The 26696-nt window shown below is 32.8% G+C and overlaps 1 protein-coding gene across 2 annotated transcripts in view; it reads right to left on the bottom strand.

Moving 5' to 3' along the window:
- The window catches only part of LOC149423750 (uncharacterized), a 103999-nt gene that overhangs the window by 49726 nt on the left and 27577 nt on the right, over positions 1 to 26696 (bottom strand). For both annotated transcript variants that reach the window (XM_089632098.1, XM_089632099.1), the window contains one exon: positions 23353 to 23438. In XM_089632098.1, coding sequence (XP_089488224.1) covers positions 23353 to 23438 — 86 coding nt within the window. The remainder of the gene's footprint in view (positions 1 to 23352; positions 23439 to 26696) is intronic.

Genomic DNA, 26696 nt, shown 5'->3' on the forward strand with positions numbered 1-26696 from the left:
TGCATATATTTGTGGTAATCCTGGTTCGTTTAAATTAGAGTGAATGATCCCTTTACCATTGAAATTTTAAAAACTTTCTTATAAGACCGCGCGTTTAGCCTACTCTCGTCTCCTACAGTACCCCCAACTCTAATACAGTAGTAATCAATTGTAAACCTTTCCTTTTGAGCTCGTTCCTACCTTTAATAAATCCGAGGACATAAAATAGTTTCGTTATTGCATAAATTAGTATAGTATGGTGTTGACATGCATAGTGCGACGGTTTTCGTCATCTCAGCTCCGGGGTCGCCTTCATTCTGTTTTACATATGTTAATTTTATTATTCGACACTTAACCTTTTATAGGGAAGGGATGAGAGGGGGGGGGGAGAGGAAGGGTAAACTATGTGATCGAAATGTTTTTTTTTGCAAATTACGTTGGCTCCTCCGCTGACCAAATACGAGAACGGTGGATGGTGATCAGAAATCAAACGCTGACTCCGACGTGGCTACACTATACCCCACAGCTGGCGACCCATTTCATAAAGGTACCCTGACCTGTCGGATGCATTCACGTCCAAGAGAAAGCGAATTAAGTCATCACGCCACTTCCGAAATCGCTCCAACGCCCATTCCTCCGGACGAGCTACTTTACTGAGTCTAGATGGGGAAGGTAATTGCATCCCATATCATGATACTAACGCGATAAGTGTGTCGTGTAGGTTTGCCTGATGAAGCTCAATCTCCCACGTGCCGTCAGACCTACAGTTCACCTCAAAGGAGCTGCTGTAATTCCGCCAAGGGAGCGCTCCAGTTGGCTTACATCAGCCCCTCGGTCGACACCATTGAATAATGTGATAGCGCTGCGGACTTATTCCCACGTCATCTCACGCCGCCGCCCTCCACGTGGATTTTCACAGACGTCCAAAGTGCCTTCATCCTAAACGCCCCAACTGCAGGCCGTGTTCTCGTTCATTACCAGTTGGCTTCATAATCTTCATTCCACTTTCGCGCCCTCGACTCTACACGGCCCCGTTAGGGGGAGTAGTTCTCCAGCGCTTCGTTGGCCTGATTCGTCCACGTTGGCAACCCCTCTCACGTGATAGCGTGAGAAAAAAAATCCTTCTGTCTAGTCCGTGTTTGTGAGAAACGGATTTGCAGCGACACTATCAGACATTACCCAACTATGAAGTTTATTCGAGAGGTAAATTTGGGAATGGGGTAAGGCTTGAGGGTAATTATATTGATCTTGTCGGGGAATCCTGAAAATTGACATGTTGGTTTTATGTACATATTAAAGTGGATTAGTAGTAACTGTCAGTCGGCAAATATCAGCATCACGCATTCCAAGTCCATCTGGGAATTTGGTTGAATCGAATTGGAAATAAAACACTTACCCAGCCCCTATCCGCTAAATAACAACATCCGGGTTGGGTTTTACACAACCGCTGCCATTTTGGGCGGGGTGTTCGCGAATATCACTAGATTTACCCTGAGCTTATACATAATTTCTTTACCTCCACCTGATACATCCTCAACATTATTTTCCTAATTTTTATTGTGTTACCCTCTCTACCGGCCGTAACGAATGTGCTTCGATATCTCCTCCCTAACCTGGTAGTTATTGAAAAATTTCGTTGTAACACGGCTTCGATCGAGCCCAAAACGCGGTAGCAAGATACTTAGGTATATAGATTTCCGTTATAATTTGACTTTAATCCGAGGCTCCATTGAAGCCCCCAATTAAAGTTTTATCACTTTCGTTTAAAATTTTCCGAGAAGAATATTTTTAGGAATTTTAACGTTTATTAATTTTTAATTACAACTCGTTTATAATCCGTGGCTTTATTTAAAACATAAAAGAATCGCGTTCAACTTTATTCGAGAAGGAATTTTAACGTTTATTAATTTTAATTACAACTCGTTTATAATCCGTGGCTTTATTTGAATCCATAACAATCGCGTTCAACTTTATTCGAGAAGGAAAATTAATGTTTATTAATTTTAATTACAATTCATTTATAATCCGTGACTTTATTTGAATCCATAACAATCGCGTTCAACTTTATTCGAGAAGGAATTTTTTGCGTTTATTAATTTTAATTACAACTCGTTTATAATCCGTGACTTTATTTGAATCCATAACAATCGCGTTCAACTTTATTCGAGAAGGAATTTTTTGCGTTTATTAATTTTAATTACAACTCGTTTATAATCCGTGACTTTATTTAAAACATAAAATCGCGTTCAACTTTATTCGAGAAGGAATTTTTTGCGTTTATTAATTTTAATTACAACTCGTTTATACCAATTAAACTTTTCAACCTGAATTTAATTATTACGTCAAGGACACTGAGTCTAATTTCTTCAAACACTGAATTGAACTGTCTGTTTTTTGACCAGAAAATCTCTAAGTCCGGGATAAGTTATCAAAGTGATAATTTCTCCTAGCGCGGCGCGTATACTCCCTTAAAAGGTCCTCGGCGACTTGTGACGAACTATCTCGATTTGTGCCCGCGCATGATGTCTTATAGCAGTAATTAACTACGCTTGTCATTGCGATCCAACCTTTATTGAAGCGTTACGGTCTTATATTTCTCGCACAATATCCTCTGTGTGACTTAAAACTTATCAGACTTACCCTTCTGCGTTTCTCTGAAAAAATGGGCATCTGCCGTCTCACAACACAGGCCCGTACTGGTGAAATTCTGAAGTTTGCCCCATCCTGCAGGTGCCTTATAATCCGTCAAAATTGACCTGTTTTTCTAATTTAAATTTTTCGCGTTCCTATTTGGTCCGTGATGTGTGTTCTGATGACCTTTCCTTTAGTGCGCTAAGACGTCCCCTTACGCGTAACTAATCAAAATTTTCCTCTTAACTTTCCGTTTTCGTGGATATATCCTACAGCCTACCTTTAATCTTCTTTCTCCCGTGTGGAAATAGAACTCGCAACTCGCCTTTTGTCGAATTGAATGCTGTACACGTCCGTTCCTCCCTTTACATCCCGAATCGATCACTTCTGACAACCATTCCCCTTCCTCCGTATGATAAGTCCCTTGCGTAAGGTCGCCTCCTACATTGCACATTTATTCACCTTCCCCTTTCGTAGTTTAGTATAATAATCACACTTTTCACTGATTATTCCAAGTTCCTAAGGCCTTTTCGGTACTTGTTCTAGTTGAAATGTCCCAGTACACATCATGTCGCTCACCCTTTGCCTTTCGTCCGAGATCGCATCGGTTTGATAACCTGTTTATTTCTTTGGCCAGTTTCATTTTAAGAACTATTACTGAATTTTCACGATTCCTCCCTGCAATTATGGGTGTTGGCCCAAATGATTTTGTCACACGCCTATCTTCTCTCTCCGTCCCTCAACTCGTTTCGCATCAATCAGAGGTCTCAAGTTCCCTTCATAACAAACCCGTATGTACTCGGTCATAATTCCTCTGCCAAGCGTCTATACATTAATTTTAATGTATTTTCGTCTTCCATAAGCCACGTATAAAATTAAGTACTTTCGATAATGGTTATTACCGACTAAATGACGCAGAACCATGTTCGAAATTTTCCCAAAAATCAACTCTCTCAAGTGTCTGAAATTGGCAACCCTCTTACTTCTTTTAACCTCGAGTAACAGGCCTGTTGCTACCAAATCTCGCTCCGTCCGAGTGAAGTTATGCGTTCAAAAAAGGTTGTGAACTCCTAGAATGTCAAGTGATTTAACCTTGATCCTAGCCCCGTTCGTTCACCTATTCATTTTGTGGGAATATTTCCAAGGTCGATGCTATATAAATCAAAACCTAAACACGCCCCCTATCTGTAATCCCCTTTGTCCTGTCAGAAAGTCACGCCTTCTCCTTTCGTCGCAACCCTAAAGGAAACTCCCCCACCTTTGTATGCAGTTCCCTGTAATTCATATGCGACTGTGCCGACAGATAGCGCTACTATGACGGATTATATCATCTACCTCGGGAGAGACCTTGATTCATCACAAGGTAGTCGGGAGGTGAAGGAGATGGTAAGAGATCAGATTCATATCTTGTCGCCAAACATGGCTAAAGCCATTTCAAACAAATTTTCAATTCTGAATAGTGGTCTTAGACCAGAGCAGTACTGAGAGTTCTTCCACACTGGAACGTACAGCAATGGTATGGTATGTATGTTAAATATAATATTTGGTATGGTATGGTATGTTAAATATAATATTTTTAAATTATTTATTTGTAAAATAACAAAAATTAATCAAATAAAATTTACTTGCGCACTCCGGGATTGGAACCCGCGATATCGCGATGCTAATTGAGAGCCTCCAACATGGAGGACGCTTTTGTTACACTGTGTTTGTGTGTAATGAGAAACCATAAAAAGATGATCTCGTTATAAAATAATAGCCACACTAGATAAAGGATGAAAGAAGACTGAGTGCTGTAGAAATGAGATCCTTGAGGCGTATGTGTGGTAAAACCATGTATGATCGTGTGAGAAATGTGGAGATCGTAAGCGTTATGAGTAAGATCAAGAAAAGGACGCTTAGATGGTTTGGGCATGTAGAATGAATGAGCGGAGAAAGGAGCGTGAGGAGAATATACGATGCAAATGTGAATGGTAGCAGAAATCGGGGACGCCCTAGGAAGACATGGCACGACCAAGTGAATCAGATACTTTAGTTGGGCCAGAATAATAGAAGAGAACGTATGAGACGATGTATGAATGTGAATGAGGCAAGGAGTATGTGCCAAGACCGAGTTGTTTGGCGATCCGTCCTCGCTGCCTACCCCTGCGGAGAAACGGCGTGATGGTTAGTTTTTTAGCTAGCCACACTCTGTGGCTTAGTTTTTTTTTTTATTGTTGATACATTTTTTTTACAATATTTCATATTTCAATTTAGTAATGTTGGCCTCACTGGGTTGTTTACCCGTGCTGAGGCCCCCATTTTATAATTTAAGAATTTATACAATTAAAAGAAAATAAAAGAAAAACAACATTAAAATAAAGATAAATTTAAAATAAAAAATAAAGATTAAAAATTAAAATATAATTATAACACTAAAAGAAAAATATCAAAGGAGAATGTAAATCGTCATTTATAATGATATATGTGTTTGTGCGTGTTGCGTGTTTTATATATTTTTTTTGTGTTGCGTGTATATGTTTTATTCTTTTATGTTATAGTATTTTGGTAATATTGTCTTTTTGTTCTTTAATCCATTTTTTTATTTTGTGTTTGAATTTATTTTTATTTTTCTCAATTTTTGTTTCAAGTGGAAGACTGTTGAATGCTTTAATAGCGTGGTATTTATGGTGTCTTTGTCCAAAGGTAGTGTTTACCGTCGGAGTTTTTATGTTTTCTTTGTACGCTTGTCTGACCGGTCTATTAGTGATATTTTGTGTTTGTTGGAGTTTGTTTTTTTGGTCGAAAATGTAGTTTAGTAGTGTTTTAACATATAATTGGCGTATATCAAGTACGTCACAGCTTTTAAATATTTGGTCTGTGTCGGTTAGTTTATGTTTTTTGAGTATTACCTTTAATATCGTTTTCTGTGCGATTTCTATTTGAGCGATAGCTGCGTTTGTTGCTCCTCCCCAAGCAATTATTCCATATTCTATTATTGATTGGCATAGTGCATAATATATTGTTTTCAATTGTTTTATTTTATATATGTTTCTTATGTTTAGGAAAATGTGTATTGTTCTGAGGAGTCTATTTGTGATTTGTTTGATGTGATGTGTCCATCTAAGATTGTGGTCAATTAGGATTCCTAGATACTTTATTTGTTCTGTTTTTTCTAGAGGGGGGCAATCGCAGATGTTGGTGTTTATGCATTCGTGTATTTTTATGGTGTTTGTATTGTTTTTTGGCTGTCCTGTGTTAGTTATGCTGTACGTTGTGAATTTTGTTTTCGATATGTTTAGTGTGAGTGTATTTGAGTCCAACCATTTTTTCACTTGCGTGATTCCTAGATTCGCATTGTTATAAACCTTATTCCAATCCTTAGATTTAAATAATAAAACTGTGTCGTCTGCGTAACTAATTATTTCTCCATCTATTTCCATGCTGCAAAGTTCATTTATGTAAATTATGAAAAGAACGGGCCCTAGTATGCTTCCTTGTGGAACTCCGTGTGTAATTGGCAGTGGTTTGCTAGTATAGTTATTAATTTTGACTTGTTGTGTTCTGTCGCTCATGTAGCTTATTAATAGTTGTAGTTCTTTGTCTTTGATACCCATATTTTCTAATTTTTTAAAAAGTGTTTTGTGGCATATTGAATCAAAGGCTTTAGCCAAATCTAAATATATCGCTATGCATTTAAACCCTTGATCTAAGTTGCTATGTATATAATCTATTGTACTTGCTAAAGCTTCTTTTGTGCTTCTTTTTTCTCTAAATCCATATTGTTTGTCCGAGATTAATTTGTTTTCTTCCAGGTATTTTATTATTTGGTTTTTTAATAGTCTTTCGAAAATCTTTGATAGAGAGTTTAACAAAGTAATTGGTCTATAGTTAGTTATTTCCATTTTATCTCCGGATTTATACATAGGGATTACCAGTCCTTTTTTAAGAGTGTTAGGAAAGCAGGCATGTGTTATGCTAAGGTTGATTAGGTGTGTTATAGGTTTTAATATTTCATTTTTTATTATTTTAATGCAATCCGTTGTTATCTCATCTAATCCAGGAGCAATCTGGTTTTTTAATGTATTTATTATTTTGTTAATTTCCAATTCCGAACTTGTTTTTAATATAAATCTGTGTTGTGTTGGTTGGGTATCGATGTTTGATCTGTTTGTTTGTGTTAGTGTGTTTGTGCTGTGTTTTTTACGATTCGCTAAAACTTTCCCTACAGTTGCAAAAAAGTTATTTGCGTGGTTTGCCATCATTTCTCTATTTTTTTTGGCATCTATTTTTTTCGAGTTAATATTTAGATGTTCGATAGTATTTTTTTGTTTGTATTTTTGTGTGTGTGTAACTTCCTTTAATATTTTCCATATTTCCTTTGGGTAATTGTTTGCTTTTTTAAGTTTTTCTTTGTAGTACATCTCCTTAGCTACTCTAATAATTTTCGTGCATATGTTTCTATATCTTTTATAGTAATTAAGTTGTTCCATGTCATACGGTGTTTGTTTAATTTGTTTGTGAATTTTGTCTCGTTTACGAATACAGTTTAATATTCCTTGTGTTATCCATAGTTTAATTTTTTTTGCTTTGTGTGTAAGTTTTATATGTTTTATTGTAGTGTAATTATTTATTTCTTGCGTTAGCGTATTTGTAAATGTATTCCAGGCTTCCTCGACATTATCTATTTGGTATAATGTATTCCAGTTTATTTTTTGGAGTTTTTCTTTTAAGTTTGAGTAGTCAATTATTTTTTTTGTAAATATTTTATGTTGTTTCGAAGTAGTGTTTTCGGTGTCTATTGCTATCATATTCATGTAGTGATCAGTGATTGTGCTTTCAAGTACTACTGTTTTGGTTTTTAGTTTTGTCTTGATCATTATATGGTCTATGCAGCTTTTAGTGTTTTGTGTGACCCGTGTTGGGACCTTTATTATTGGCTCCAGTCCGTGTTGTGCTAGTATTGCTAGGTATTCTATGTTTTGTGGGTGTCCGTTTTGTAGAATGTTTATATTAAGATCTCCTATGATGATGATATTTTTGTATTTGTTGAGATCATTTAATGTATTGTTAAGATCAGTTAAGAAATTTGTGATGTTGTTTTTGGATGGAGATCTGTACATAGCTAGGATACATGTTTCTTTTCTATATGTAATTTGTATGCAGTTGGAGTCGATTATGTTTATTTCTTGAATGGTTGTGTTATTTTTATCACTGACGTATATAACTATACCATCATTTTGGTTTTTGTGTATTTTTGTATGATGTGTATTATAGTTTTTGATTGTTTTTGGTATGTAGTTGTCATTCAACCAGCATTCTGTCAGTACAATGACATCAAAATTATTTTCAAGCTGTTGGAGGTATATAAAAAATTCATCAAAATTTTTATTGATCGATCTAATGTTTTGGTGTAATATATTAATTCTATGTTTTTCTTTTGTGAATTTGGTCCAGAGGTTAATATCATTTGTACTTTCACAGTAGTGTTGATTGTCCGAATCTATATATTCCATGTAATCTGCCATGTTGGTGTGTATTTGTGTAAGTATGTGATGTGAGGTTGTGTTAGATGTACAGTCGTGTTTATGTCAGTTTATTAGATATATCGTTTAGGTGTTTTATTTCCATAACCTTTGAGTCTTTGGATTTTCTGACGAGAATTTTTCCTGATTTTACCCAAACATATTTGTAGTCTTTTTCTTGGGCTCTTTTTCTGGTGTTCCAGTGCAGATTTTTGTAATATTGTGTTAATGCCGCATTAAGATAAACATATTTGGCTCCTTCTCCGTTGAATTTTTTTATCCGGTCACTGTGTTTGGATGCTAACATGGTTTGTGCTTTTGTGGTATCCTTAAAATTAATTGTTATTTTTGTTTGATCATTTGTTTTGTTTGTTGTGACTTTGTATGTATCCTCTGGGGACATCGTAACGCCTGCGAGTTCAGCGATCCGTGTAACAGCGTGGACTGGGGATATGTTGTCCTGTAATTTTAGGCCGTTTATCTCTATGGAGTTCAGCAGGGCTGCTTGTTCTATATCCGCCAGGTGGATTTCTACCGTAGATAATCTGATTTCTTTATCCGCTAGTTCCTCCTTGATTTTGTTGACGGTGTTTGGAATGTCCATGATTTGTTGAAGTTTTTGTAAAATGTCATCATATTTGTCATTGATGAAGTTCGTGAAGTTTTTTATTTCTTGTAGCTCTGTTTCAATTTTATTGAGCATTACTGTCTTCATTTCCTCGAATTTCGTATTGATGAATTCAAATATTGATTCACTATCTATATTAATCATAGATTGATGTGTCGCCGACGGTGAGTCCATAGTGCTAGTTTGTGGTGAAGATGTGGTTTTCTTCGCGCTGGAGAATTTACTGCGAGATTTAGACATGTTGTGTTGTCCTTTTTTTTTTTTTAGGATTGCTCCTGTTGGTGGGCAAAAACAATGGCACTCTCTAGCGCTTAAAGGCAGGCAAAATCAGTTACACCGGTTATGTATTTTGAGGGTTGCGCCTGTTGGTAGGCAAACACACTGGCACACTCTCTAGCGCCTATAGGCAGGCAAAACCGGTTACACGGGTTGTGTTTTGGTTTGAATCCGTGATGGTAGCTGATTGTGAAGCTGTTTTTAAAATCCAAGTTAGAGTTTTATATTCTGGATTGAGTATTATTTATTAATATTTATTATTATATATTTATTAATATTTATTAAAAAAAAGATTTTTTTTTTGTTTTGTTCGCCGGTCTAAGGTTTGAACTTGGATCGACAGAATAGCGCGGTGCTGACGTTTTAGACCACTGAGCTATGGAACCTTGGGTGAGAGTTGTGGGATACGTTTAAATATACTTGTGTAAAGTTCATTTAGTACTTGTTTATGGGTAAAAACATGTATTTATTGTTGCACTTGTAACGTTTTTAGCACTTTTTTATTTTGTTATTTCACTTTTTATCTTCACCGAAAAACTGTGAATTATTTACTATTGTTCTCTTTGTTTTGTATAGCTTCTTGTCGAGATACAGTCTATATGATTTTAATTTTTAATGAGATTAAACTGTGCAATCTAGTAGGAAGTTTATTGTTTTAATTTCAAAACACTATTTTGATACTTTCGGGTGTTACAGTTCAGGATCTAAGATCACGCGATGATAGTGCGCGAAAAACTACACTGTATTTCATAAACTGAAGTGATCCACTTAACTTTTTACTACACTTTTGATTAGATTAATGTTGGAGCATTTAAATAGTCGTCTGACGTTTATGATTGTTGTTGTTGTTGATCACTTTATAATTTAACTTAATTATAATATATTAATTATAATTTAACTTTATTTTTTTTTTCGTAGCAATTGTTTAAAAAACAGAAATTTTATCTCAATGACATCTTACGATGTTTGAAAATAAATAAAGACTCGGTTTATAAAATAAACCTGTGTTTCTTAAACATATTTGTGCCACGCGCCAATTCAACGCTTCAAACATTATAATATATGATAATACATTATAGATATAACGCGAACAGTAATAAAATTAAGTATCTACAGAAGAATAAAATATTGAACCTGTAAATCATCAATATTTGGTCAAATCTAAATATCAAATTTTATTCAAAGTAAATTCTGAAGCACGTCTGGAAATAATACGTCAATATAAAATTATGATTGATGGTATACCTAACTCCATAAGTAAGCCATCACACCAGATTAAGACAAGTGCAACTGGTGGTTAATTATTAATAAAATTGTATTACCGTGGAAACGTAAATAAAAAAATAAGGTGTTTAGACAAAAATCTATTCGAAAAATGTGCTTTTAAATGTTCGGTGGTAAATAAGATATTTTCTGCTTAAAAAAACTAGTTGCTATAAAGTAAGGGTTGATTTGTTGAGTTTTTCTCAACATTTTTATCTTTGAATGCAATTTTCTGAGATGAGTTTTGAGTTTCGCTCTGAATTATGTCGACATTCTGAATCGTCTTACTTCAAATAAGAGTAGACCCTGAGCTTTAGAGGTTGATACTCCGAAAGCGCAATCTCAGAACTTTGTATTTAGACTGCGTTTTGGTTCCTTCAACCTTTTGAAAGTTGAAGAATTTATATTTTCAGAAATGCGCAGTTCGAATGAGTAGGGAAAATTCCATTCCAGTTATTGGTTTTGATACCATTCAGCATTGCTGGAATGTACCAGCTTTTAGAATGTAGAAAATGTTTTTTTTTTCATTTATTCTAACTTAACTCAGTCCTAGGCAAAAGTTTTGGGTTGCAACGTAGGTTGATAATATTTATGAAATATGTCGGAAATAAATTATTCATAAATAAAATTATCTTATTTCAAAATAGTATAAAAAAATCGCTATCCGCGTCTGTCTGTTTATGCGCTTAGTTCTTCTAAACTACGAAACGGGTTTTGATTGGGTTTTTAATATCACTTGAAACATTTTATCCGGAAGGTTTATATATTGTTTTTTCGACTTAATTACAAAACATCGACTTTTCTATAAATATAATATAAGTATGTATACTCGAACATATTACATTTAAAGAAAAGTCGATGTTTTGTAATCAAGTCGAAAAAACAATATTTTCGGGCGCTTACATTGCTAACACCGACTAAACCTTATGAGATACATTAAAATGATGTACTTTGGAATTATATATCTTTAAATGGCCTATAGAAAATTCCTGACTTGTATATGTCTATCTCTCCCTTAAATGCATGATTTATTAATTTTTCTGGAAAAAAATATATTTTGTAGATATTTACATGCATATGAAGGAAATATAAAGAATTTTATTTTTTTGTAATTTTTTTATGATATTTGATTTTAAAAAAATGTTGCAGGTTTACAACACCATGTATTTAATAAAAATTAATATGAACAATTTACGTATGAAAAAAAAATAAAAAACCTAAAAAAATTCCTCAAAACTAATAAGTGTACCGGAAAAATATGAGTTATTACATATAAGTATTGTATTATTGTATCTACTTACCTAAGAAAATCAAAATAATAACCGCAAAAGAAAACTGTAATTCTAACCTCCAACCAATTTTCGAGAATCTTCACTTTGTTAAAGAAAAAGTGACATTTGACATTCGCGAAAGAAAAAAAAGGTGATGCCACTCGATAAAATATATTACCGTGAAGTTGATAATTCTAAAACGGCATGCATTAAGTATACACCAAAGAGTTAAAGGTGGTTTGAACGGTATGTTGCAGTTTTGCAACAGTATGCATTTAAGGGTTAAGAATAACTCCCAGCAACTCCGGGTACACGTAAGCCAGTTAAACACTAATATTTGATTAGAAAAGTATGTAAACGTGTAAATGGTCCCGTTTACATCGTAATACCCCTCTCTCTATGAAATATTTGCATAAATAAAAAGGGTTGGAATAAATTTGACTGAGAAAAATGTTTTTCGATATCTGTCTAATTCAACGTCACGTATTTTGGGAATGTTTTGGAATTCGTTTTATCATTGAAAATCAAAGCTTTTTGGTTCCATCTGAATCATTTGGGAGATGCATCTACCCATAAAATAAATAACACAAGAAGTGCCATCGATGGTTCAAGTATTTGCCTAATCGAGGTTTAAATTTTCAATACAAAACTGTGTTTACGAAATTCAAAGGGGATGGACATTTATAATGTCTGGCGAACGTAAGTAAAGTAATAAAGATGAAACTTTTGTTTCCATTCAAATTTGTATGAAAGGCATTTCTAGTGTTATTTTTTTCTTCTATACATCTACTGTACACCTGCAGGGACAGCCAACAAACTATTTTCAACTTGCGTTTTAAAATTTAAGAAATATTGGAATTTAATTTTCGATCTGCCGTAGTATATGAATTTGAATGAACTTTGCGATCATAACATATTTATTTGATGTGTTGAAAGCGTGTTTGTAAAAAAAAACTCATTTTCATTAGTATCCACTCTGCTTAGAACTCATCATTTAGGCATTAAAAAAAATATTATCAAAAATACTAACTAAAGACAAGTTGTATCAAAGAATTTGAATAATTCATCAAATTTCAAAGCTGATTTTTCAGTTCTGTGAAAGTTCTATTCATTATTGGCCAGTTTTTTCACAAAATTGAAATTAAAAATGACAGAACTTCCATAAAACCTTTGTTTAATTATGCAAATTATATGAAACAACTTTTCACTATTATTTGTTTGTGATGTGAAATGATTGTGCCTTTTTTTGTTCATCATTCACGTTCAATGAATTTTTAATTTTCAAAATTGGATGTGACTGTAGGAAAAATTCAGACAAGCGATAAACTATGTATTCAAATTATTTTACTTTATTTAATCAATAATTTCCATATTTGAAATGTGTGTTTCATTTGTTAATATTTTTGACAGATGATTTTTCAAGTTTACTAACGGCGTCCATTAGAAATGTAAATTTCTGATGTAAAAATTTCCGATATAAATGTGTTGGTACTTTCAGTTTCACAAATCTATAAAATCTAAAATTTATAATATCTAGTGAAAATCTATTAAAATAATTATTTTCGATCCAAGTGACCTTGTCGAAAATCCCGAACATCATAATCGCATCTCAACAAAAATTTAATCGACTGTTGTCTAAAATCCTGAACATCATAATCGCATCTCAACGATAATTTAATCGACGTTGTCTAAAATCCTGAACATCATAATCGTATCTCGACAAAAATTTAATCGACTGTTGTCTAAAATCCTGAACATCATAATCGTATCTCAACAAAAATTTAATCGACGTTTGTCGAAAATCCCGAACATCATAATCGCATATCAAAAAAAATTTAATCGACTTTTGTCAGCTACGTCGTTTTGCCGGACCAATGATTAATTAATTTGGTGGGAGTTACGCGGCCCTGCTGCGGCCATTAGGTATGGATTAGATCGGTGGAATTTTAATATAATCCATCGGTCCCCTGAGCAGAAAATGAACATGGACATGCCAACGCGTGGCTATTAAATTATTTACAGAGAAATCAATACGAACGATTAAAATCGGGGAAAATAATAATATTGTTGAAATCCCTTTTCATTAGGACCGATTGACAGCGCACGTAATCTTAATTCTGATTTATTAAAAACGAATGAATATGTTATGAGAAAGTCAGAACACATGCTCTTAAAAATAATATTACTTCTCATCTCTTCCAGTACAACCTACGTGATCACGTGATTAGATATATTCTGAATTATTAATATTTTATTAGGAAATGGTCATGCAGTGACATTTTCAACAGTATTTTGATAAAAAAGCAGTCTTATTTTTCTCAGTATAAATACTAATAATCCATTAAAAATTATTTTTAATTGCAACAATAATATCAGGACTTTAGATACTTCCTTATACCAAGATTGCATGCAGTTGGCAACACTCTCGCAGAAATTGTAGATGTGTTCAACTGCACGGAATATAGTTACAAGAAGGCTATAATAAAATATCTTAGTAATAATTAGAATCGAATATAAAAATTCTAAATTATTTTAAAAGGAAATTTTACTTTTGATTACTGTTCCACGGTATTATTATGTAATTTTAAAAGCCCATAATACAGGGTTTTCCAATAAGAGGTGTTATTTTGAATAGCCCGCTATTTCGGTAGATGTTACTTTTGAAGCTGTCATTTTTGACATTTGACAATTAAATACTACGCCATTAATAAAAATGTAACGATACACGCTTCAACAATGCATTGAAATTATTAAAATTCACTTGAGTGAATCAAATGCAAATCATCTTGAGTGATGAGGCCCATTTCCACCTCGGTGGCTTAGTTAACAAGCAAAATTGTCGCATCTGGGGCTCGGTAAACCCAAGAGTTATTGTTGAAAAGCCTCTCTTTCCTCAACGTGTGACTATTTGGTGTGGTTTATGGTCCGGCGGAGTCATTGGACCATACTTTTTCGAAAATGAGGCTGGAGCAACAGTTACGGTGAATGGATAGCGCTATCGAGAGATGATTAATGATTTTTTATGGCCAAAATTGAATGGTACCTATTGATCTGGACAATTTTAACTTTTCACAAGACGACGCTACGTACCACACAAGCAACGAAACCATTGATCTTTTACGATTGAATATCAAAATAACACCTCTTATTGGAAACCCTGTATATAAAAATAGATAAATTATTGTATTGTCATGTGTAATGTTCAAGTACTTGTGATGTTTTTATAAATTTTGTGTTAGTGTGTGTACATCGTTTTGGATTTTAGATGTGTAGATTGATTCGTTCGTTTCTCGGTGTACTTTTTTGGTGGGGTAACTGGGTAATAGTTAAAAAATTCAGATACGGGACTGGATTAAACCCAGTCCTATCTAGACAGCAGTAATACAGTATAATTAAATTAAAAGTATAATCCAGTCCCATAAAGTTAAACGATAATTACTTAAGTATAGTTTCGTAATCAGATTTCGATTTCCAGGTATCTGTAATAGCTTGTAACTAATTTCTTCTGGTTTTATTAGCTTTGCTTATGTATTTTCTTCCGTCTTTCTAAGCTGGTCTGCAATAATATTCTCACTCTCCTGGCATCCTAATTCTGGAGAATAAAGTATTTTGGTAAAATATTTTTTTTTTGTAATCAGAATGCTATAATCGATATTGTTAGTATGTTTTAGGTAGTCTTCTAGAATAGATCAGCTCATCTCCGGATGCGAGATATTAATAAAAACCAGCAAACATCTCGCATATTGGAAAAAAGATTGACAAATAAAGATGGGCGACAAATGACGCAATCAAGATAAGTGACACGTGACACAATCGAGATAGGTGACACATGACGCAATCAAGGAGTGAAATATTATTTGATTTCACTGGAGAGTTGGAACAGCAATATCACACGAGATGAAGTCAGACGAGGAAATGATGAAAACATCCGAAATAACACAACCATGATGAGCGTGTAACGATACTCTCATAAACTCTCGATTTGTTTTATATCCTTTCCGCGCGGTTACGCGAAAGAATCATGTTACATTTTCTACGTTTGACGAAAAACTTACGTCGCTAAACTTAACTTAGCTTTCTAAAAAACAACTTTCAGTTTTTTTCAAATTTGCTGTGTAATTAATACTACGCGTGACAGCTATTTCGCCTTCTGAGGGCATTATCAAACTGTGGTGAAGCCACTTACAGATGATGTATTTATATTTTTTCCACTTAAAATGAAAAATAAATTGATTTTTTTTCTATTACTTTTGCCTGTGTTGATTTTAAAGTAAAATATTGGAAATTATTAATCGGCATTAATTACCCTTCAAATTTTTTCAAATTATTTTTGTACCGTTTAAATTTTACTAAAAGTTGTTAGTAGTGTGTTTCCAATAGGTACAATAATATAATAACTTAAATATATTACCCAAGCACAGGCTGCGCCTTACTGGGTTCCCATTATTCGTATTGATTTATATAATATTTTATATAATTAATGTAAAAATTGGGAAAAATAAAGGAATAAAAAAAAATAAAATAAAAAAAAATAATAATTGAAATTACTCGGGGTTTTTTCCCCTGCTTTATTGTAATGTATTTTTGTGTTCTATAATAATTGAACACGCCTTAAAAAACTGTTCTAAAAGAATGAGATTACGGCCTTTATTTTGTAAATATAACGAGGTTGGCTTATTATTAGCAATTCGTGGCTGTATTTTATTTTTATTTTCAAATGACTGCGTGTTTAATGTGTTCTTTGAGTCTAGTATTATTTTCAATTTGTGAGACGGTTACGTGTACCTACCCCCTGAGACCATTTATTGGAAAACAAAGACCTCTGCTATAGGTTACCCCAAGTGGTACACTAAGTATGACCGGGTTCGTGGAGGTTTGTCTTGTTCTTTTAGTCTTTAGTGGGCCAGATCGAGAAACAAGTATAGGTTTTATGTATATTTTTTTATATAGGTCATTAGATACATATTCATAAGTTATATCCTCAAGTATAAGATCTGAAAGATAAGTTTTTTAGTTTCAGCTTTGAGATGGATTTATGTGATTGCAAAATGCCTTTGTCGAAATTTTTTGTCAAAAACGGTATAAGTTACGTTTATATTACCCATTTACCTTTTATATTCATTGGTTATTTACCTATATCTATCTATATCGAACTCAGCTTTACACAGCTATAGTTAAGTATATTATTTGGAGTTATTTGTTGTTCGGAATATTTTATGAGAACGTCTTCGATCATATTGTTGATTGTGTAAGCAGACAGAGATAAACAAAAACAAAAGTTGGGTGAAAATATTATCTCGATTATCTCATTATTTTTAATTAATTAAGTCTATGACATTATTAATTACACGATTTCACAACTTTAACCCAGATTACGGAATGAAATTTATAAAACATATTAATGATGTTTTTAATAATACCATTATAAAATTACTCTTCTTACACAAATCGATAACCCTTTTTTATTTATGCCAAAAGTTTAAATATAACCATAGTCATTACGAAACTTGTAATCGTAACATTACGAATTGGCACTTAAAGGGTTATTACAACCTTGCCCAACTACACCTAAAAGTTTAAGTAACCTTGATAATGTAAAACAAAATTGTGGACTCAGTGGTTTTAAAAGTGTTTCAGATAATATTGAAGGATCTGGGCTGGGACTAATTAATTAAGGAACCATCGAATATAATATAAATTTTGAAGTATTGGTGAATGTATATAAATTATTATTTGTGTATGTTTAATTATCACGCATTATCTCAGCACTAGAATGAGATATGGGGTTGAATTCATGTCAACATAGGGCAAATTTCAAATGGGAACAATAATGATATACTTATATATCTGATCTGACAATGGACAATGTAACGCTGTTCGTAACGTTGGCCAATAACAACTCAAAAATTGAACATTCATTTTTCTAAACGTTTATCGAAATATAAACTTTTTTGGCTATTTGATTTCAAAAAAATGCTTCTAATCATATTTTTACGACAAAACTATCCAAGGAATTTGTATTCTGTTAAAAACACTAGCATATTTTTTAGTGAGCCGACTTATTGTGATTTAAATTTATACTAGAATATCCCTCACGTTAATTTTTTATTATTTATAATTTTATTTTAAAATTCGATGAAATTGATATAGTAGTTTTGTGAAATTTACGTTATGTCTACTAAAAAAACTATTGATGCCTACCACATAAAAGATTTTCCTTAAATGTAATTTTTTTCCTATTTGAACATGTTAAAATTGTGATTTATTTCCAGAGAGGTTAATAAAATTTACTGTTCGTTTAAGTATAATAATGTTGATGTTTAAAAAAATTTTGATCAATTTGACAATACACTTCTTTTGATTTTTATCTCCTCAGTGATTGTGAATTTTCCTGTAATTATCAAAATTGTTTCTTTTTTTTAAATTGTAGATTAATAGTTCCTACTCAAAACTAAATATATATTGAGACATATTTTAATGTCGCAAACAAATACACATAGTTGCAAACGAATATTAAAATGATATTGACATTTTTAACATAGCCAAATCGATGGTTAAAATACACCTAAATCATAGATATTCTAATTGATATACCAACCTTCAGGTATACGTGAATAAACAATCTCCCTTTCCTTGTGATTTATTAATTAATGAATCTGACAGTATAATGCAACTCGCATTGTAATATAATAATAATTACTGGTCGTATTTACAATGGCTCACAAATTGCAGGCTGCGTAAAAACTGAACTACACATTCCAATCTGGCAAACAAAAGTCAGGGCTTGTTTCCAAAATTGAATATTTTGTTGCACTATTTAGATAGAAACTTTTACAAATGCATTATAATTTACCCATCTCACTAATTTTTAACGTCGAAAATTCAGAACCTCCGCAGAAAAATCACACAATGGACTGCGCTGCAAACCATTCTTACTTTAACGAACTTTACTTTTCTGCGAAGGTTCTGGTTATTTCAATGTGCGCTCTTTGGTGGCCGACGTATGACTGATGTCGTAGATTATTCAAAGAATTCTCGTACCCTCCTGGTGTCAAATATATGGATAATTTTTTTTAAATTAACCCCACACAGGAAAATTATTTCCCTCAGGACCTATATCATCTTTGGGGAAGCTGTGTGGAGGGTCTTTTTAAGGAAAAGAAGCATAAGGAAATTGTGGGAAGGTAAAAGTTAGTAATTTAGGAATACGTAAGAGTGACGGATGAATAATCTATCCCTCCCGCTGCAGCGCAAAGCGATAGGTCAAGAAAGACCAGTTGGAGCAGTCAAAAGGTCTCCCCAAACCAGTCTGTCCCGTTCTAGTATGCCACGTTCTTTTGCAGTTAGTCAGGCGAATCCTAAACACACCGCACCCGATGAACCCGGGCACCGCTTTCATTTATCACACCAAAAATGTAAAATTCCTCCCACAAAAATAGCCTTCGCCCAGCGACAGTTCTCTTATATAGTGCCTAAAATGTTCAACTTACTGAGTATTGATATCAAAACATCGAAAACCGATGATCTTTATGCCATTAGCGTACAGAACTGGTTATTTGCTCAGGGAAGGAAATATTTTAAAGAATGCCTTTCATCTTAAAACTGTTCTTATTTTTTCATATTTCTCGAGTAAAAATGTTATCTCTAAATTAACTTTCAACAAAAACTTTATACTACGCTGATGCGATTATTTTTATTTTTTATTTCTATTATCCCTTACATTATCTATTATTTTTATTTGTATCCTACCTTATTTTTATTTGTAACTTTATTTTTACAAGATTCAATCTACCTAATATTACATATTCAGAATTGGTTATTTATGAAGTGAAGGAACTATTTTAAAGAGTGCCTGACATCATTAAATTAAGTTCATTTGCTTTATTATTCTTTTGCTTTCATGTAAATTCTGTTTAAAATTTGTTTTTAAAATAATCAATTAATTTATCCTTATTTTCATGTTTTTCTTATTTTCAGTTAAAGTATTACCTATTTTACAAATACATTACATTTCACAAAATAATATATTAACAAATGAATCATGTATTGCATTTATATAATTATACACAAATTTCGACTACCATAATACGGACATGTATCTAGTGTTGTAGTCGAAAAGCATGTAAAAAACTGTATTCAAATATATTTTATGAATAGAGAAAAAAAAAATTGGGTGACCTATGGCAGAGGTGTTAATTATGCAATCAATGGTGTCCGGGGCGGAGGTACCCAAACCCGCCTTCCAATATCAGATAAACTAAGGATAAAATTTAAAAAGATAAAAGAACAATACCAACCGCAAGTGACATGTTACGTTTCATAAGCGGACTAGTTTATTAGGAAATTTGAATTCACGTGGTGTTTTTAATAAAGTTTTCATATTCAAGGAAAATGCACAAGTTTCGTTTGTTTATTGGTTTTGTTTTTATTCCTATCGTAAACTTTATGTGCCTGAGCGAAATACAAAACTTCAAAATCTCACGTAAAAACTCAAGTATTCCTACCTCCTTCAATTCTACCCACAATTCGCTATGAAAATATTAAAATATCACGCAGGTGTCTTTGTGTGAATTCTTATGTTTGTACAATTTTTCTTGAGAATAACAATAAAATTCGTATTTTGTACTGATTTAAAATAACAATACATTTATTGCATATCATGGACTCGTCGGATCACCTTATTATGCTCAAAATTTTCAGCGAAGATATCAAAACAAATTTTAAACAAGCCCTTTTGACACGCGAAGGGAGTAAGTAGGTACCTACAATCTACAGACAATGTGCAGATTATTGGACTCCAACACAAATAGATGTGTTTTTCCTATAAGAAAGTAATTTTTACACCTGTTTTCAATTAGTCTAAATAACTAGGTTAACCAGAAATTTCAACAATTAATTGCGTATTTTGCCCTTGTTAAAAGTCTGCTTGACTACAATTCTCCCGTCTGGAACGTACAAGCTATTAAACAAACACAAAAAAATCTGAAGGCTTCCATGTTTTAAAATGGACATTTCAGAAAATTTGTTGAACAACAACACTTTCAAATGATATGAATAAAAACCAATAATATTTTAATTGTCAGAAGGCATGACTTGGTATCTCTATATACAATTCTAAATTATGCATTTGATGGCCCAGCATTGCTTGTATTGACAAGCTTTCGGATTCTATAACGTAATACTAGAAGTCGGGATTTATTTCAGTATAGAAATTTTGGGACTACCTTCCATATGTATTCCTCTCTTCCCAGAATACTACTAATAATAATAAAAAGAAAAAGAGTATATTTTAAAATGTATGTAGTCGTAGTGCAATGCAATACATCCCATATTTTAAATTGACAGACAAATAATAAGAAAACACAGATAGGCAATGCGGAATAGAAGTAAAAATGTGGGCAAGCAGCCGCAATGGATGGAAATAATTATACCGAGTCAGTGGACATGTTCAATTCATCTCTAAACAAATAAAAACATTTTGTTACGAGACAGTTCAGTTATGTATAATTAGTAACTATGTGTAATGTTTAATTACTATTCACCTATAAAAGTACATAAGAAGGGCGTGAATAAATAAATAAATGTTATTTTTTTATTAAATTAGAACTATGTTTAGTCTTCTACTTCTTGCACGACAAAGCTCCCTGCCACAATGCCAAAGTTCTCAACAAACATCTTCCAAGATATGAAAATTCCAACCCTTCCATGGCCTGGAAATAGTCCCGATATGAACCCTACCAAAAATCTATGGTTATTGTGAAGAAAGAATTGAAGACTAAAAAGATAAAAGTGTGACATAAAAGCAAGAAACAAAAAAAAAACAGCTGCAAAAATATGCTTCTGCTTAGAAAAATAATGTTCACCAAATACAAGTTCATTAAAAATCACGTTTTAAAATGTTTCCAGTACCAAATGTCGATCACAAATTTGATCAAGCATCCATTATCAAAAAGTGTAAAGAAAAAAATATCAAAGAACTTCAAGAAATCTACGAACTAATCAGAAAGGAAAATTATTTTTTTACACACTTATTTTAAAATAACACAAATGCAAATCATAACGTTTATCAAGCCATAAAAAAATCATATCTCTTCTGAAATGCGCTGTATTATGAACCAATTAAACATTTTTTCAAAAAACACTTACATTAAGAAATATATATTTTTTTATTTTATCATGCAAAAGAGTTCCTCTTTTCTGATATGGTAAACATGACCAAATAAGACTATATAATATTCTGTAAAATATATTTGTATAATTTAACTCATATTCTTTATATAATAATAAAAAAAAAATTATATGATTAAAGTAATTATATGTCAATATAGTTTGAAAACTAAAAAAAAGTATGAGTATTATAATCTGCTGTAACTATAATTCAAATTATATTCATATTAATCAGTTGAACGTGTCGTACCAAATAGGCTATCAACTCAATACCCCTTATTTCGAAGTATGTAGTGAATTTTGGCTTTATTTTACTACAATATTCGCTTTTTTTACTATGTGTATTTTTCATGGGAGACTTATCCTGTTTTTATTACGTACTAAACATCTTTCATCATAATACATTTTATTCGCGTTATTAAACGAAGGAAATAGATGTATTTTGTTATTTTATTGTAGGACATAAAATGTATTACGGTTATCCGTGTTGTATCATTTATTTTCATTGCGGAAAAGACGATATCCATAACGGCGAAAATTGATTAAAACGCTTTGTAAAACCATTAAAATCGTCACAAAATTATATTCCTTTTCAAATGTATAAGGTATATTTTATGACTTTGGATGATTCGTACAAAATTAGCTGACTCAAAACATTGTAAAATTCAAAATTTTAATGTAGTTCCGGGATCGTAGATAAAAAAATATCGATAGAAATTATTGTAGATACTTTCCGTCTGATAAACGTTACAGTGTTTAAAATTTTCAATATATTTGTTAATTGACAATACAACTATTCGCAACAGGTCGACGTAGAATCTATTTAAAGTATTATAATATTGTGTAAGATCTTTTTTATTTATTTTATGTGAATACCGCTGAATAGTCCCAACTGCTCCCATCCGTCTGGAGCCAGTGAGACTAGGGCATCCCCAATTGGGGTAAGTTGTGGGGCTTAAAGTATTGGTGAGGGGAAGTAGATGGGGAAAGGGAAGATGGGGAAGTACCTGGCTTTTCAGAACTGGTCACTAAACACGGCTAAAGCAATTTCAAGTCACGTTTAGCATAGCATATTAGTTGGTCTGAGTATATTCCACACTGGAACGTGCCGCAAAGATACTATTTATTACTTTATTAGAAATAAAATAAATTAATCACAAAACTTTACTTGAGCACGCCGGGATTTGAACCCGCAACCCCCTGATTGACAGTTTAGATCCTTACTCATCGAACACGGAGACGGAGAACGTCAATTATATCATTTATGTTTTCATAAAATCTTTACCACAAAAACGTCTCTAATGGTGAGTTCTGGCGTTATGAAATTTTGTGCTGATTTTTCTGTGTTATTTTTCTAGGTGAAATTAATATAATATTTCTATCAAATACGTGTCAATACTACCAGAAAAATACTGAAATACGCACGGGATAAAAATAGGTGCGTTGATCAAAAAAAATAATAAAAAATGTTATCGAATTTCATTACATCATTATTTATTTTATAGTTTTTATGAGTTCATACAAATCTAATACATGATTTATAGTTTAAAAAACTTATGTATGAAACGAAAATACATCAAGCAATCAAAGCAACCTTGAAAAGTATAGTAAAGCCTTCGATATTGACCCTTACCTTGTAAATCCCATAGAACAGCAATGCACTCAGGCCCACCATAAAGAGTTGCGTGCCGATAATGGCGCAGTAGGCAATCTGGACTCCTGAAATCAACATAATGATGGCATTACTTTACTATTTCATGCGACTCTGATTGACGCATAAGGGTATCGATTCTACAATCCAGGCCGCTCGCAATCGCCGTCGAAAGTACATACATTGGTCGAAGTTCTTATTCTTGAGTCCCGTTGAAGGTACAAACTTACATACGCAAAACGCCAAAAGTCATTCCACTCGAAGAACAAGTAGGTCGAACCATTTCTTGTTCGAGTGGAATGACTTCGTCGAGAATTGAGGCCCTGAAGGAATGTTAGAGGTCATAATATTCCCGTGACATGTGGATGGTTTTCATGAAACTGTAATGATAAGGAAGTGTGTGTATATATGACAAATTAAAACAAAAACTTTAAATGTACTTTTCAATATTTGCATCGAGGAAAAGTAGTAACATATTTAATACGTAGAATTTTACTTTTACCGAACTTGCGTTTTTAATTATTTTTAACATACCATTAAGACGTACACGACACACAGTGCTATTTGACACGCTTAATTACAAAACAAATGAAGCATCTCAATCCAGAATTAACCGTGCTCTTAATAAGTGTAATAATATTTGTCTAAATTCTAACATAGACATTTTTACGGATTCACTGCCCAAATTTAAAAGTGGTATCATATCAATAATATTATAATTTGTTCAATGCGCAACCATATAAACATACAATCACAAATACACAATTCACCCGGTAATTACTGAATATACTTACCACATATAAGACATTTCAAGGAAACATATCGTAGCGTACTATGAAATATTTAATATCTGTAAATTGTTTCATTGCTGTAATCAATGTAGCGTTTGTTTTTATAATGTAAAATAAATTACTCTATTAGCTTATGAAGGGAGGTATTAAATAAGTACTTGATATACCACTGCTAAATTTATGAAACACGTGTAAACTTTCATCATTAACGATTATAAATTAATGTCAGAAGTACGCGGAACTATGACACTGATTCCAGGGCGTTGACCAGTTGGCTGCTGGAAACGAAAGTAAAAGGATTGGGACTGCAATGAATTAGCAGGCCCCATCTGCGCTCCTTGCTGTCTCACCATTACGCAATCGTCGTCGAAAGTACATACATTGGTCGAAGTTCTTATTCTTCCCGTCGAAAGTACATACTTACATACGCGAAACGCTAAAAGTCATTCCACTCGAACAACGGGTGGGTCGAACCACTCGTCGTTCGATTGGAATGACTTCGTCGAGAATCGACTCCCTGAAGGAATGTTAGAGGTCACAAGAATTAAGTGCGATTATAAGGAACCACCTCAAACTATTAATAAACGATTTGACGGTCACGTTCAGTTAATTACCAAAACATTATTTTCTAGTATTTTAATTTTTACATGGTCAACATACAGTTTGCAAAATTAATATAATATATTGGCTAAATAGGCAATCTATCTACTGCGATCAATATTACATAATGATGGAATTACATTTACTACCCTATGCGAACCTGAATGATGTTTTGGACGATAAGGTAGCGGAAAGACAGAGGTCATATTTTCTTTACATTGGGATAGTTTTGTATAAAACTTTATGTTTTTGGCGATTTTTTTTATGTGAGTTACCGCACAAGAGTCTCAATTCTTTCCAACCGTCTGGAGCCAGTGAGACTAAGGCATCCCTAATTGTTGTAAGTCGTGGAGCTGAAAAAAGTAGGGAGGGGAAAAAAATGGTGAAGAAGAAGTTGAGGAAATACTTCGATCTTCTGATCTGGTCTCCAAACACGGCTAAAGCCGTTTCAAACAAAGTTTTGATTTTTATGCTGATATTTCACTAGGGCGATGCTGAAAGCATCTACCTCACTGGAACGTCTAATAATACACTATATACTATTCAAACTTTTTGAAATATCGTAGGTTTGTTCAAAAGTATGGTTTTTTAACAAAGTTCATTAGCAAAAATACATATGTTTAGTTACACAACTACTAAAAATAAATAATATCAGAATAGCTCAAAAAATTACACCGGTAATAGGTATTAGGTTTAATCATTATAGGTACTTATATAACTTACTCCATAACACAAGACTTTTGTATTTTCATTGAGTTTATTTGATGTGACTCTGTGAACCACTATCATTTTTATAATCAAAGCTACTTCGTGGTTGTACAATATACATAAAAAAATCCTCCCGAAATGTGATGCCAACACTCTGCTCCCTAGAGCTTAACATAAATAATGATCGCCCTCAATATCAAACCACCATAAGAACGGTGGTATTCTCAAATAAGTTATAAATGGCATAGGGTGTGGTATAATCCCATAGCCCATACGAGTTATGGTTGACCCTGACTTTTTACGAGCACTTTCTGATAATGTAACTTGCCTACAATGTGGGAGGATCTATTCCGACAGGCTCGTATTTTGGTATAGTATCACATAACATTGTGAATAATATTTTTACATGTTTTCATTTATTAGTTACGTAGCCATTGCTAATGTCTTCTTCGGGTGTCTCCTACTTTTTCTAGCATTAAAATAAATAAGACCAAACACAAAAATGTTCAGCAAAATCCATCGAGTAGTTTTGATGGAACAAGCCTTTCACTTAGCATGAAAATAGTATAAGTCGGTATTTGCTGTGATGTTGATCTTGACCTTTTCTATTGTTAGCCGAGCTATTTACTTTCAGTAGACTATATTCATGGAATAAAATTAGAGTTTTTGCTTGACATAATCTTTCAGAATGGAACATACTCTCAGTTTTGTCTTGGATAGAAACCGCAAATCAAAATCGAAAAGTTTCTTCAAATTGACCAGTTTCTTACCAACTTCCTTTCCCCCCCATCATTATTTATATATATTTTTTTTAGAAATCAACAGATTTTTTGACATCATTAAATAATAAACTTATAAACAATACAAAAAAAAACTAAAACAGGTTTTCACTTAAACATAAAATTATAACAACTAACTAATGGTTCAATACCCGTGGGCTAAAAATATTAACAAAAAATAAAAAAAATTGTAAATATTAAATAAAATTAAAATAACATAGGATATAAGAACACACATAAATGACAATTTATCAATTATATCCTCACTGACAACACCAATAATCACTAATATATGTATATACCTACAACTAAACTGAACAAATGTTTATAAAGTGAATCACATGCAACTGCACAGGGTTCATATCAACAACATGATATCTTGCAGTATGTTATTAATAATTACTTAACAATAGCTAAGGTATATTTTTTAAATGTTCAACGTTCATCT

The sequence above is a fragment of the Hesperophylax consimilis genome, chromosome 5 (assembly GCF_061612785.1).
Source record: "Hesperophylax consimilis isolate HC1 chromosome 5, BYU_Hcon_1.0, whole genome shotgun sequence".
Classification (NCBI taxonomy): Eukaryota; Metazoa; Arthropoda; class Insecta; order Trichoptera; family Limnephilidae; genus Hesperophylax; species Hesperophylax consimilis.